The sequence below is a fragment of the Hylobates moloch genome, unplaced genomic scaffold (genome assembly GCF_009828535.3).
Source record: "Hylobates moloch isolate HMO894 unplaced genomic scaffold, HMol_V3 SCAFFOLD_20, whole genome shotgun sequence".
In the NCBI taxonomy this organism is placed as follows: Eukaryota; Metazoa; Chordata; class Mammalia; order Primates; family Hylobatidae; genus Hylobates; species Hylobates moloch.
Genome location: NW_026652295.1, coordinates 14947202 through 14961920, shown reverse-complemented (window position 1 = coordinate 14961920; position 14719 = coordinate 14947202). Strand labels below are relative to the sequence as shown.

The following is a 14719-nucleotide window of genomic DNA, read 5'->3' as shown; positions in this document are numbered from 1 at the left end:
GGCTTGAGATTTGAGAGTCAGCTTATATTCTTAGGGGTGTGGAGGAAGACAGATGATAAATGTATGAAGAAAAAAAATAATTTCAGACAATAATATAAACCTCGAAGGAAATAAAATGGAGTAATGGTATAGTGGTAAGGCAGGGGAGGACTGCTTCAGCTAGGGTAAGCAGGGCAGGCCCTTCTGAGAAGATATGTGAGAAGAGGTTTGAATAAGATGGCAGTCATTTGAGGATCTAGGACTGTACAGCTCCAAACAGAAGGAACAGTGGGAAAAAGACCCCCCTGAGTCATGAACAGTAGGTAGGTTTAGAGATGCAGCTAAATGGAAGTATAGAATCCCAACCTTTTAGATTTTTAATCTTTCCAGTGCCACCATAACCCTTAGAGTGCTTATTGAAATTCTCTCACAATAATTAGTTATACTTGAAATCATACATAAGTGTGTAATTTGATTAAAATATTTCTTATTTCCAAGTTTCTAGATCCCTTATGCATTCCCCTTCAGTACTTATGCTTTCCCCTTCAGTACACAGCATGCCATCAGAATTTCTCCAAAAATAGTAACATCTTGAAGAGCAGTGATTTTAGCAATTCTTGTTAATTATAAGTGACTCATAATTTTAACATAGTCTTCTGTTGGACTCGAAACCTGCTTAGGGGCATACTGACTCCAGAAACATTTTTCACTGATTTATCCAGACTTTGAAATTTGCTTGTCTCCTAGAATCCACCTCCTAGAAGTGGTGGTCGCTGTTGCCTCTGATGAGATTTAGTGCTTATGCATATTTTAAGGGTCCTGATTCTTTTTGCTTTATGTTTATATATCTACTATAGTTAATGCCAAGGAACTCTGCCCTTCCTTTTGTTTGTGTTTTTTTGTTTTGTTTTTTGGTAACATTTGGACTATGGACTATATTTAGAAAATCTTTAGAACAAAGTATAACAGATGTATTTAAGAGATTATGGCGTATCTGTAGTGGCGTTTTACCAGTGTATGTTCTGGAGACTAACTTGCCAAACTCCTGAGCTTCAAGAAATGACTTTTCAAGCTCACCTGCCAAGAGACTGGCAAGTTGGGGAGAACGGGAGGGTGGCAGGAGTGTGGCCCTCAGGCCCGGCTTTTCGGAGCTGAGAATGGGAGAGAAGAAACCAACAGCATTCTCCAGGGTAAAGATGGCTCTGGAACCAAAAGAGAAGATCCAGAGCACCTTCTCTGAAGGAGCCAAGCAGCAGGGCAGTAACCAGCTTCTGCAGTTCTGCAGCGGAGGTCTGTTTGGATGCTGAATGAAAAGGGGAGCAGGAGAACTTTTCCTCAGGCAATGACTTTACGAAAAGGGAGCGGACTTCTGCATCCACCAAGATGGAGTATCAGGGACCAGATTTATTCTCCCACCTGATACAATGAAAAACCAGGTGAAATAAATGAGAGAATGTTTTTAAGACACTGGATTTTGGACGAAGAAGAGATGTGATGCTACCCGATAGATAGGAAACAAGTGAGGTGAGCCCTGTGATTGCCTCTGCATCCTGCCTAGAGAGAGTTTCCAGGGTGCAGTGCAGGGAAGTGGACCCAGGCAGAGCCTGGCAGACTCAGAGTTGAAGAGCTAAATCTGGGGAGGTCAAGGCAGCTGGAGTTTACAGGACATAGTCCCAGAGAGGAGAGAGTTGCTCAGAGGGTCTCCATGAATATTCACCTGATAATACAGGTGAAGAAACTATCCAAGGCAGGAGGGAAAAAAATATCCAAGAGGATGAGCTAACAGTGCCTGGCACTCACACGGTGCCTCTTCCCAATAGTCAGACTGGGAAAACTAATAATTACTGAGGTGTTGGGAAGTGGACTCAGTGAATTCTTGCCTCAGTAGGACGTGTAATTGGCTCTGATCTGAATACTGCTTCAGACGTGCTTAGCAAATCAGAAAGCAAGCATCAGAAGGATCAAGCTGTTTCCAAGTAAATTAACTGTATAACAAACAAAGCTCAAGAGTATTTATAGGAATATAAAAATACCTAGAACCAAACAAGATAAATTACAATGTCTGGTATCTAATCAAAGATTACTAGGGGAACATATGGAGGAAGATAACCAGTCAATCAAAGCCATTAAAAACTGACACAGATATTAGAATTAGAAGACAAGGACAGTAAAAATTGTTATTATAACTGTATTCTGTTCAAAAAGTGAAGTAGAGACATGGAAAATATAAAAATGGCTGAAACTTGTATCTCTTTTCTCCATTTTCTCCTTTTACTCTCCCCTCTCCCTATTAGATGCTAGATTTTAGATGGTTCCCAGGTGGTTAAAATTGAAAATAAATTGACATTTTTATTTTATTGTATTTATTATAATGTAATCACATTTACTAGGCCAATGACCTCTTGAAAACAGACTGAGAGCTATGAATTTGTTAGCTTCATAAATGTGTAATCACACCTTACATTTTCTTTTAAAATTAAACCTAAGCTTATGAGTTGGCAAGGAATTGAACTTAACAAAATTTTTGCTCTAAAGTGTCTGTTAGAGAATAAATCTTGGCAGTTTCAGACTTTATGTGTAGTCACGAGAACAGATGTAGCTAGAATATCTAACAGTTTATTAGATCCTTGGGTTGACAGTAAATATAGTTTAGGACTGATATTTAAGTTCATAAAGCTTTATTTTGAACAATGAGTATCTGTTTGCCATTTTTAAATAAGGTTTCTCTAACGGGTTTACAAAATTCTTTTCGTTATCTCTTTCCTCCAGTTATGCAAATGACACGCTGGGGTTCATAAAGCTTTTTGTTTTTAAGAGGGATGAAAACCTAAAGTATATCTTTGAGGTAGAGAGGAGTGGAGACTAAAGATATAGCAATCTTGAGAAAAGTTTTTTGAAATTAAGCAAAGCAAAATTATTATTATCCTTGGTTGAAAAATAGGTAATCCTTTTTTCAAAAGTTAGATTGATTATAGTTTGTACATTACAGTTTAGAGTCTATAATAACTTTCAGTGTTTTAGAATTCATTTATTACATTTGAAATAATATTTTACATTTTATATGACCCATAGTTGTGTTGGAGTTTATGTTCCATCAGTTATTGTGTTTTTCAAAGATACTTTCAAAAGTATAAAATTTATCAGTTATTTTAGTCTTCAGTTGAATGTGGCTAAAACCATGATACTGCCCTATGCTTTTCTCACTTTTCTGGTTTTCTTGACGGATATGAGAGCTGGGACAGGCAGAGGCACACCTGGCAGCCTGCCATACCTGCTCTGACATCAGTGGTAAGGAAGAATCATGGTGAAGGCAGCAACAGGAAAACAGTGCTCCTCGTCTCTGCTACAGCCCCTCTCTACCCTCTCCGGGCAGTGCTCTAGCATGGCTGTGTTGGCCCCGTTTTTTCTATGGCTAAGAAGCAGGTCTCTTTTCTTGCCTGCCTTTTACTATTACAAGTCTTTCATTCTGGCTCAGAAAAAAAAAAAAGCACTGTAATTGTTTCAAAGAAATTGAAACAGTTGCTACTGGAGATTGTTTTTTGTTTTGTTTTGTTTTCAGACAGGGTTTTGGTATGTTGCTCAAGAGGTCCTCCTGCCTCAGCCTCCCAAGTAGCTGGGATTACAGGTTTGAATTATTGTGCCCAGCTAATGCTACTGGAGAGGTTTGATACTGGATTTCAGAGAGGGACATTTTCCCCCGAAGATAGCAACATTTTCCTTCCTCTCTGGAAGTTTCATGTTATGTTCTGTTTAGGACCAATTTTTTGCTTTTTCTTTTTCTTTTTTTATTTTGAGATGGAATTTTGCTCTTGTTGTCCAGGCTGGAGTGCAATGGCGTGATCTCGGCTCACCACAACCCCGCCTCCCAGGTCCAAGTGATTCTCCTGCCTCAGCCTCCCGAGTAGCTGGAATTACAGGCATGCGCCACCATGCCAGGCTAATTTTGTTTTGTTTTGTTTTTTAGTAGAGACGGGGTTTCTCCATCTTGGTCAGGCTGGTCTCAAACCCCCGACCTCAGGTGATCCATCCGCCTTGGCCTAGGACCAATTCTTATTATAACTGATATCAGAGAAGTGCATTATTGTCATATAAAATAACATGTTACTTTTGAGGAAGAGAAAATAGAAGTTACAGTTCTTAAGGATTAATTCAGGTAGATTTGAGAATTTATTAGTTGATCCCAATATTTTTGCTGTACATGGGTTTTTAAAAGCTAAAAAGTATCCTTTAAAATTCTTAACATTGGACTAGTTTGGGGAAAGTTAAAACACGATTTTGCCTCATAGTGAACTTTTAAGAATATTTCCTAATTAAAATGAATGGGCAAGGTACATGGCATACCACAGTTAAAATATTGTCGAAAAAGAAAGATTGCATCAACATTGTATAATATGAAAACATTGTTAGAGAACAAATCCATGATTCACTTGAAGTGTTTAACCTATGTTTTTCTTAGCTTTTTAAGTAACTAAGGTCCTTGACAAATCAATCTTTATTTACCTGACTTGATACTGTCCTCTCTTGACTTCAACACCAGTATCCCAAATGTTCTTCTCTGCCTCAGGTTCATTTTAGTTTTCTTTGTAGATGCTTTAATGCTGGTGTTCACTTGTGCTCTGGTCTTGGTTGTTGCCTCCTCTCGTTCTGCAGACCCTCCTTGGGCATGCTCTTCTACATCCTTGGCTCATCTGCCAGCCATAAGGTGATCACTATCAAACCACTGTATTCAGTGCAGGTCTCTCTTCTTACCTGCAGAACCGGTTGCCACCTACACAGCTCTTCCTGGACTTCTCAACAGCACCATGCCCAAAATTGTCTTCCACAGCAAAACCTGACCTTTTTCTGTTCTAATAAGATACCATCACTACAGATTTATCCAGGCCACAAATGTGGGACTCTTCATAATCTCCTCCTTCCTCTCCTACCATCTGCGCAGTTCTCAGTCCAGCCCAATATTTCCTGACTGTGTCCTTGCCTTTCTGTCTTCACTGATCCTTTCCGGAGTTCTAGCCCACATCTTTGTAGCCTGAGTTACACTAATAGCCTCTTAGTCTTCCTGTCTGTTACTGTTAGAGTGTTCATTTTTTCCCAAATGCAGATATTAAGATTTCTCATCAAGATAAAAAAATTAAATGATGATGGTGACTATAGCAATAGCCTTTATTGAACTCTTAATATGTACCAGACACTGCTTAAAAACTCCAAAGTAACTCATGGAAGTCTCACAATGACCATTTGAGTAGGTGTACTCTCTTCTCTGCCAATAAGAAAAGAGAGACTAGGGGAGATAAAACAACTTGTCAGGAATTGGAAGTAGCGGTGCTGGGCCAGAACAAGTGTTTTCCTGACTTCAGAGTCTCCTCGTATCTTTGATAGTAGACTGCCTCCACACAAAGCCATCGGTACTCTGTGCTTGGGTGCCATGGAGTATGGAAAGGACCTTGCTTCTCTGCATGTATGGACTGCTGTGGGTGACTCAATGTAAGGATGGACTGAGATTTTAGGGCCTGGTGCCGCTTGATCAGGAATATATTTGTATGTGGGATGCATGAGTTAAAAAAAAAAAAAATCCACCTTCTACCCTATCAGCTATAAATGGCAACAAGCCTGTAAGGATATACAGTTCAGGTGGTGGGGCATGACTGCAGACAGCTAATAAATGACAAGCCATTGATTTGGTGACAATTAATGGTAGGATGGCTCTTTAAGGAATTGGCTAGCCACTAAGAATTTTGAATAAAAAATCAGTAACACAAAGGTGATATAAATTTTCTAAATAGTTTTGTAATAAAAATTTTTAGCCAATTAGTTGCTGTGGACTAGTCACTAAACACTAATACACCAGTGAAAATAAAAGTGTTTATTGCAGACTTGTTTTTGAAAACCACGACATGTCTTCAGGGCTATGTTGGGGATTTTACCTCATGCATACATCAATGATCCTGGCTTTCAACGTTAGTTTTTATTAGTTTCCTAAAAATAATGTACTTTCCCCGAGCTAGGTAGACCCGGATGTTGCCTGGATGTTTTGGGGTTGCTCTGAGTTTCATATATCTGACTCTGGAATTCTATAGATTTAGTGATCTACTTAAGTAACTTTCTATTAGGGCTAAACTTGACCCTTGAACTATATTCTGGTTGCTGAAGATGATACACATGCAGAGTCAGCTGTGGGTTTTATTCCCAGTTCTGTCACTATCTATGTGGCCTTCCATCCTCAAGCCCCATTTTCCTCATGTATTAAGTGAGGGTGATGATACCTACAGTTAGGTAATTACAAGTTATAGGAGACACTATGTGTAAAGTGCCTTGCATAATGTGGGGTATACAGTAGAAACTCATAAATATCCCTTACCCCTATCTCATCTTTCCTTATCCTACTTGCTTCAACCTCTCTTTCTCCAGGCATGGCTTCTAAATCAAATAGATTTTCATGTAAAATAGGTTTAGGGAAGTGATTCTTGCAAGGTGGGATGGAATGTAATCCATGTATAACTTAGTGCTGCCAGCCTGCCTAGACCTTCATTATCTTTTTTGGAATCCATTTTTCTTAAATTCCAGGTCTTCTTTGTTACCATATCCTTCAGATCCTTTTCAACTTTAAATTCCAAGATTCTGGAATCTTACCATCTTGTTACTTTCTTGGCTGTATTTGCCCAAAATAGATATATACAATTTATATTAATAGCATAATAAATAAGGATATAAGTGAACTAGCTGCTTTTTAAGAGGTTTTATTTTATAGATAATGTTGAGAGTGTTTTACTGGTTTTGTATAAGAATAAATGACAACAGAGACTTTTAAGGTATAGAGAGAGTCCTGAGTGTGTGCAATTTAGTGTGCAATTTGCAGTTGGTGTTTTGAATGTGGTATTTTGTGTTAGCCTTTTATCATGGATTTGTCCTAGGGAGGCAGTTTAGGATTTAGAGAGAGTTTGCTTTATCTGTGTTTATGGAGGCATTTATCCAGTAGCTTCTGTCTATTAAGTTTTCATCTTGAGTCTGAGCTAGTTGATTTCTACTCATATGTAGCTTTAATATACTTCTTGTAACATTCCATAGGCTTATTAATGCGATTCTTTCTTTCATTTTTATTCTCTTTCATAACTCAATCTCTGGAGAGAAAATGATTAAATAATAGCAGTTTCACCCTTTGGAATATTATTAGCTTTTGATCCTGCTGCTATTTTTTGAATGTTTTAGTTTTAGGGTTATGCTAAATTTTGTAAAGACATTAGCTCAATTGAGTAAATTTTGAAGTATGTTAACATTTAAAATGAGACATTTCAATTCTTTTTGTTTGATCTTCTGAAAATACTATTAAACTATGGAAATAAGAAACTCAATTTTTAGAAAATGCAAGCAACAAACAAGTTGTTTCAAATGAGATAATATATGATCAAACTTTATCAAAAATAAAATATAGTTACAGCAGGGGCCTCTTTGCAGAAGCAGATCTTAGTCGTCCTGCAGCCTCAGTACTTGGTAATCATGATTTGCTGAGTGTCTGTTGGGTCCAACTCTGGGCACGTGTGTGATGCAGGATGGAAGAGATGCAGTCTCTGCACTTCAGGAAACCTGTGGTGTAATTGTAGAGACGACACCTGTATGAACAGAACCACATTACAAGGCAGCACATGAAATGTATAATATTGATAGAGTTTAGTGCTATAGAATTTTTGATAAAGGAGAGATCACTGATTGGATGTCAATGAAGTCTTCTTGGAAAAGATGAACTTGAAGGCTGTTTTACACTAATTATTATTATTAGCATTTTTACACTAATAACACAGTTTGAAGGAGAGTGACTGGAACTTAAAACTCCTGCTTACCCATGTTTTTTCGTCTGGTTAACTGCGAGTATGACTTAATGCTTACGAGTAAAATATCTGCCATGTTTTCGATAAATGTTGCCCATCATCATCAGTTACACTGTCCTTGAAAACTCATCAGCTTAGTCCTTGCTTCTCCAGGAGGCCTTTCCTACCAAACCTAAGTGTATGAGTTGTCCTCTCTTCTTTATTCCTGGAGAATCCTCAGCATGTCATTACCAAAGCACTGTAATCTATGACATTGATTTCTAATTATTGCTTTATTTCTCTGTCTCTCCCACTGAAGTTCCTTGAGGTTATGGAACATGTCTATTCCAAACCTAGCATTATTCCTAATGCTATTCCTAACATTATCTAGTGTCTAAGGGTTAGTAAATTTTTGTTGAATGAATGATTGAACTCAACCAAGATTATATTTAGTGTACGAAAATGGATATTTATATAAGGTTGATGGCAGTGATGATGGAGAGAAGCGGATCAATTCAGGCTATCTTTTGAGATGGAATTGACAGGATTTATTGATGAATTGGATGGAGAATGAGGGAGATGGATGAGCCAAAACTTGAGGAGCTGCGTAATGCCATTAACTGAGATGAGGTCGACTGGAGAACAGGCTGTCTTGCAAATATTTGAGTAGCCTACTCCACTTTTGCATAAAGCTATCAAATGGGCAGTTGCATATGAGTCTGGAGCTCAAAGAAGAGATCAAGACAGGAAATGTAATCAGGAAGTTAGTAGCATATGGATGGCATTTAAAGCTAGGGATGAAATTGGCTTGTGAGCGAATGTAAGCTGAGGAGAGAAGAGGGCTCAGAACCAAGCCTGCAGCACTCCAGCATCTGGTGGTCTGGAAGGGATGGAGACAATAGAGGGAACTGTTTCAAGAAACCACCAGTTGGGTCAAATGCTGCTTAAGGATTAGGATGAAAACAGAGAAGTGGTCACTGGATTTGGCAACATGATGATTGTTGGTGGCGTTGATTGCGTAGTGGGGGGTCCAGAAGCCAAACTGGAATGGGTTCAAGAGTGAATGCAAAGCGAAGGAGTAGGAATCTGTAGGAGTTAAATCCTTGAGTAGGCTGAAGGGGATGGGAATCTTGTCTGCAGCTTTCAGTCTTCCTGTTTCTGCAATTTCCAAACTGAACTCATGCATTGCCCTCCAAAATCTTTTCCTTCTCATGATCCAGACTAGAACTGCCCCGGTTAGCATGCTTGTCTCCATCCTCTCCTTACCCCATTTAGTCAGATGCCTTGGGCTGTTGAGTCTTCTTTATGATACTTTTCAAATTGGAATCCTTCATTTCAGTGTCATTGCCACTTACATTGCTCTTGCCAAGTATTTATTAGCTCTTCCCCATGTGCCCCCCATGTGAGTTTCCCGTGTACTCACTGCTTTTATTCTCTCCCTTGCCAGTATATCCATCCATCACAGCTAGAACGTTCTTCCTAAAATACAACTTTGCTCATGTTATTCTCCTGCTAAAAATAAAACAAAATATTTTAGCCTGGCACTGAGAACGCTCTACCTTTTTATCAGAATTACTTTCTCTTTATTCAGCCTGCTCTTCTGAAGTATTTGCTCCAGGACAAGTACTTGCTGAAGTATTGCTGTTCTGAAGTCCGTTTCCTAAATATAACCTGCGTCTTTGGCCTCTGTGACCTCACAGTCACTGCTGCCTGTGACTGACATGCCTTTCCCTGCCTTCTCTTACATTTTCTCTATTTCCAAACGCAGAGTACCTCTAACAGATGGTGGAGTACACCCTAACAATTGTGAAATTTCAAGGCTTTCAGTGCTGCTGCTTTACTTCATCAGTTCCTTAAAAGTTCCATAATACTGGTCGGGCACGATGACTCATGCCTGTAATCCCAGGACTTTGGGAGGCCGAGGCGGGCGGATCACCTGAGGTCAAGAGTTTGAGGCCAGTCTGGCCAACATGGTGAAACCCCATCTCTACTAAAAATACAAAAATTAGCCGGGCATGGTGGTGGGTGGCTGTAATCCCAGCTACTCGGGAGGCTGAGGCAGGAGAATTGCTTGAATCCGGGAGGCAGAGCTTGCAGTGAGCCAAGATCAGACCGCTGCACTCCAGCCTGGGTGACAGAGCAAGACTCTGTCTCAAAAAAAAAAAAAAAAAAAAGTTGCATAATACTGATTTTTTTCTTTAAACCAACTATTTGTACCATCACTACTTCAAGCAGTCGTCTTTTTTAGGAATTGGGTACAGGAATGATTTTCTGAAGGGAAGTTTCTTGGAAATTTCGCTGACAGTTGTGGAGTTGTGGGTCATGACGCTGTGTGACAGAGGATGCCCAGAAGATGCTGGGCTTGTCCTCTTCACAGCAGCAGACAGGCGGTTGCAGGGTGAGCAGGATGAGTCCACAGGAAAAGCGCCCTCCTCAATTGCACACTCACTCATTAATGTATTTAATAGTAGACGCTGGATTCCTTGTTTTTATGGTTGTTAGTATTTGGGGGTAGGAGAACAGTGTCTGTGAAATCATTATTCTGAGTTTCAGCTTTTTAAAACAAGAGAGCCCTTTAGAAATTCTGCTCACAGTCACACATTCTAAAAGAAGAAAATTAGAAGCTCTCTAAAGATTGTAATCATAGAAAAAAAAAAAGAATTACTCATTAGAATATTGAACTGAGTGTTCTGTCAACTTTCCCCATGTCGGGGAATTGCTAATGTGAGGATGTCACTAAGAAGTAGATTGAAGATATCTTTTTGAGATTCTCTTATGATACATGTTGCCTTCCTGTTGTATTCTGGTTTTTATTATCGGGATATAAAGCAGGGTTTAGGCATATTTAGCTTGTACCTAGCTAAGCTTTTAAAAATGAAGTTGATTATTGACTGAAGGGAAACAATTACACAGGTTTTGTTTTTGTTTTTTTGTTTTGTTTTGTTTTGTTTGAGACAGAGTCTCGCTCTGTCACCCAGGTTGGAGTGCAGTGGTACGATCTTGGCTTGTTGCAAACTGTGCCTCCTGGTTTGAAGTGATTCTCCTGCCTCAGCCTCCCTAGTAGCTGGGATTACAGGTGCCCACACCACACCCGGCTAATTTTTTTGTATTTTTAGTAGAGATGAGGTTTCACCATGTTGGCCAGGCTGATCTTGAACTCCTGACCTCAGGTGATCCACCTGCCTCAGCCTCCCAAAGTGCTGGGATTACAGGCATGAGCCACCACGCCCGGCCACACAGGTTTTTGAAAAAATAGGATTGAAAATTCTTGCATAGTTTATGAACCATGATGCTGGATAATTATTATAAGTAGATATTGTTAGGAAAAAACGGAGTGGGATGACCATCTGATTTAAGAACCTTCACTTTGGCTGTTGCAAGAACATTATCTACTTGGCCTTTCAGTAGGCAGCTTGCCAGTCTCTTCTAGCAGCTGTTGAGTGTAGTCAGCTATTTTGGAATATGAGGGGTATTGTAATTAGGTGTGTAGAAAATTGATTTAAGAATTCAAAACATCTCTAGATTTTTAGTAAAACCTGGAGTGCAAGTACAAAATAAATGTCTCATATTTTAAGTGGAATAACAAGCCTTTATTTCCTCAAAATTACTCATTAGTACTGATAATGAGGAAAAAATATGTAACTGCAAAATTGTGAGGGAAAGCCTCAAAACAACTTGCTTTGCTTTCTTTGTCACAGAATGTTTATTTTAATCTATTTTTCCCCACTGTACATTCCCCAGGAAACTTTGTGTTTTGGCATCCTTACTTAACATTGACAAAATAATAAACCAGAAGATTCCTAGAGGCTTGGCCCTTTGTGGCATGAGCTGTGCACCTCAATCCTTTGATATGCACTTTCCCCCTTTTCTCCTTTGCTGTTGAAAGGGAAAACAACTGCTTCTATTTTGGATAATTTTTAACTAACAATCTCAAAAATCCAGTATTGAATATTTATCCATCAAGGAAAAATTGTGTTAAGTGCTTTTTATAAACGGATTCTTATATATATGAGATGGTTCATAGCTAGGATTAAAATGCTGTGTTCTTATAATTGTTTTATTGTTTAGATGAAATTGTTTAGATTATTATTTGGATTCTGGTGGAACTTTTTTGAGCCATTAATAGAAAATAACAGAAATAACTGAAAATAGTTGGTTTAGGCTCATCGTACTGGTCATTTCAGTAAAGTATAATTGATATGTGAAGATCCAGAAATACCACTGTGGGCATTTAAAGTACATAAGTTTTTATTATGATGGAAGAACAGTTTTCATTGGGGAGATTTTTAATTTGCATTGTCTTGTCTTTTTTCTTTTTTCCTACAGGAAGGAACTTGAAACCTTCAAAGGTAATTTTGTGTTAATTCTTCACTTTAAAGTAGTTGAGAGTTCATTGGTGTCAGATGTTCTCTCGATAATGATGAACAAACTTATTTTTTAGAATCAGTTTACATAAAACAGTAAAACTTAATACTGTTTTTGTAGGTTTTGTTTAATCACAGGTGGTTTTGATATTCTCTTTAGCACATGTACCAAGTGAGAGTTTCTGCTAATGACCTTTATAAGTGGTATGTTAGGAAGGTGCAGTGCTAACTTTGAGGTTGTCGAGAATCACAGTTTAAGAAGATTCTGATTTCTCTTGTACAGTCTGGGCCATGTGGAAAGGGAATGGTGACAAAGATCAAGAGGTGCCCCTGTAATTGACCTTGCAGTCACTCGAACCTCCTGAGAGGTCTTCAGTGCTGGGTCCTGCTCTGCTGCTGTCTTGTGACTTCGGATGAGTCTCTTACCTTTTCAGGCACAGTTTCTCTCTCCATCTGTAAAATTAGAGGCTCAGCTGAAATATATTCTGAGATTCCAAAAGCTCCCAGCATTACTTTTTACTTTTAGGGAGTGCCTGAAGGAGGAACACTAGAGAATAATTCTTGGTTATATTGACTCTTACTGGTCATGGAGAAACACTAGTGAAAAACAGAAAAAAACACAAACTTTCCAGCAGCTCAAGGTTCTTCCAGTTTCCCATTTTTCAATTAATTACTCATGAGCAATTAAGTAGTAGAAATCCTATTCTCGAGAGACTCATTTCAATAACCGAGAAAACTTTTTGAATTACTTATTAAATTACTTCTGATTTTGTTTTTTTATGCTTATTATACTTCACATATAAACCAGCATTGTCCTTTAGATTTAGCAAATGGTTAAAGATTTCCAAGTATATCATTTATGGTTGAATTGTTTATATGTCCAATCTGTTTGGATGTAGAAAAAATGATGAATTCTCAAGATAAAAGGTATGAAGGCATATTCCTCCTATAGCTATTATTGAACAGCCTTGTTTGGCTGGATTTCTGTTTGACCTACTACGGCTGTAGTAAATGATTAAGCTCGTGGCCAGTTTGTTGAAGGTAATGTTAAATGATCATGTGATACAATGTGTTGTCATGGCTGTCATTGTTCTTAATTCAATTTGTAAACCACTACTTGTATACATTTTTTTTTCAATCAGTGGTTTAAAATAAGATTTGAAATCCTTATAAAATGCTTTTTCCTTCTCATTCTTTTCTTTTGGTTGACTAGTTTAGTATCTTCTTATATAACAGTAAGAGATGAAAAAAATCAAGTTAATATTAAAAGACAGGGCAGGGACACAGATTATGTAAAATGTCAGTTTTACTTGCATCTCAGTGCTGAGGCATACTTTTTTTAGTATGACAATATTCAGAGAAAAAGAAGAGAATAGCAGTTTGCAAAAGGTTAGGTAGTGTTGTATATTACCCGATAGAATAATTCAATTTAGACTGAAATATCTTGTTTATACACGCATTCCTAATTATGTACAATTAACAGCACATCAAATCCACCCACAGGCCAATTAAAGATCTCAAATGTGAACAAACCCTAAATTGAATGTTGCATTATATCTAGATTTTTAGTATCAGTGTTCATTCAAAATTGTTTCTTCTTGAGTGTTTTGCCAATATTTTTAAAACGTGGCCTGGGCATGGTAGCTCACGCCTGTAATCCCAGCACTTTGGAAGGGCCTCCTTTGGTAGGCCGAGGGGGGATCACCTGAGGTCAGGAGTTCAAGACCAGCCTGGCCAACATGGTGAAACCCCATCTCTACTAAAAATTCAAAAACTAGTCAGGCCTGGTGGTACACCCAGCTACTCAGGAGGCTGAGGCAAGAGAATCGCTTGAACCTGAGAGGTGGAGGTTGCAGTGAACCAGGATTATGCCACTGCACTCCAGCGTGAGCCACAGAATGAGACTCTTGTCTCCAAAAAAAAAAAAAGTACCCTATAACAAGAAAAACAGAAATTTAATAGCTCTTCCAAAGTATTAGTGAAGAAAAAAAGATATAAAAATTTTTTCAAACATATTGTGGCAATTTATTATTTTTTGAATATTGCCTTTTTCCTTTTCAGGTTGCAGGAAAATAAAAGGTGTTACTTCCTCCAATTGCTTTATTCAACTTATATTTAGAAGCTCTTTTCTAAATTGGGGGAAAACTAACTTTTGAGAACCAAAATACAAAATTAGTAACCCTCAAAGTTAATAATGTAGATTAACATCATCCACCAAGTTCTGGATTCTCCCTTGTATACTCCATTGAGGTTGATGAGTTATGTTCACCTTCTGCTGCATATGGCCAATCTCTACAAGATTATTAAAACCAGTTGTTGTTCTTATTTTAATATTGGCAGTAGGAAATTTTTCTGTGTTCCCCAAATACTGCATTCATTTAAAATTTCTAGTGACATCACTCAAATATTAGACAGCAGAAAAAAAGGATAGGATCATAAAAGTCCCTATTTTATATTTTTAATGGGGAAGGAATTCCATTATTGTAAGCACATGTAGAGTACATAAGCTTTCATAGTCTTTAAAGACATAAGACATTGAAGACTTAGCTCTGGAAAGCAGAGCCAGTGGATGAGGTA

At 38.2% G+C, this 14719-nt stretch overlaps 1 protein-coding gene across 2 annotated transcripts in view; it reads left to right on the top strand.

Annotated features, from left to right (window-relative positions):
• Nucleotides 1-14719, top strand: part of DTNBP1 (dystrobrevin binding protein 1) — a 145866-nt gene that overhangs the window by 59235 nt on the left and 71912 nt on the right. For both annotated transcript variants that reach the window (XM_032141142.2, XM_032141141.2), the window contains exon 7: nt 12105-12127. In XM_032141142.2, coding sequence (XP_031997033.1) covers nt 12105-12127 — 23 coding nt within the window. The remainder of the gene's footprint in view (nt 1-12104; nt 12128-14719) is intronic.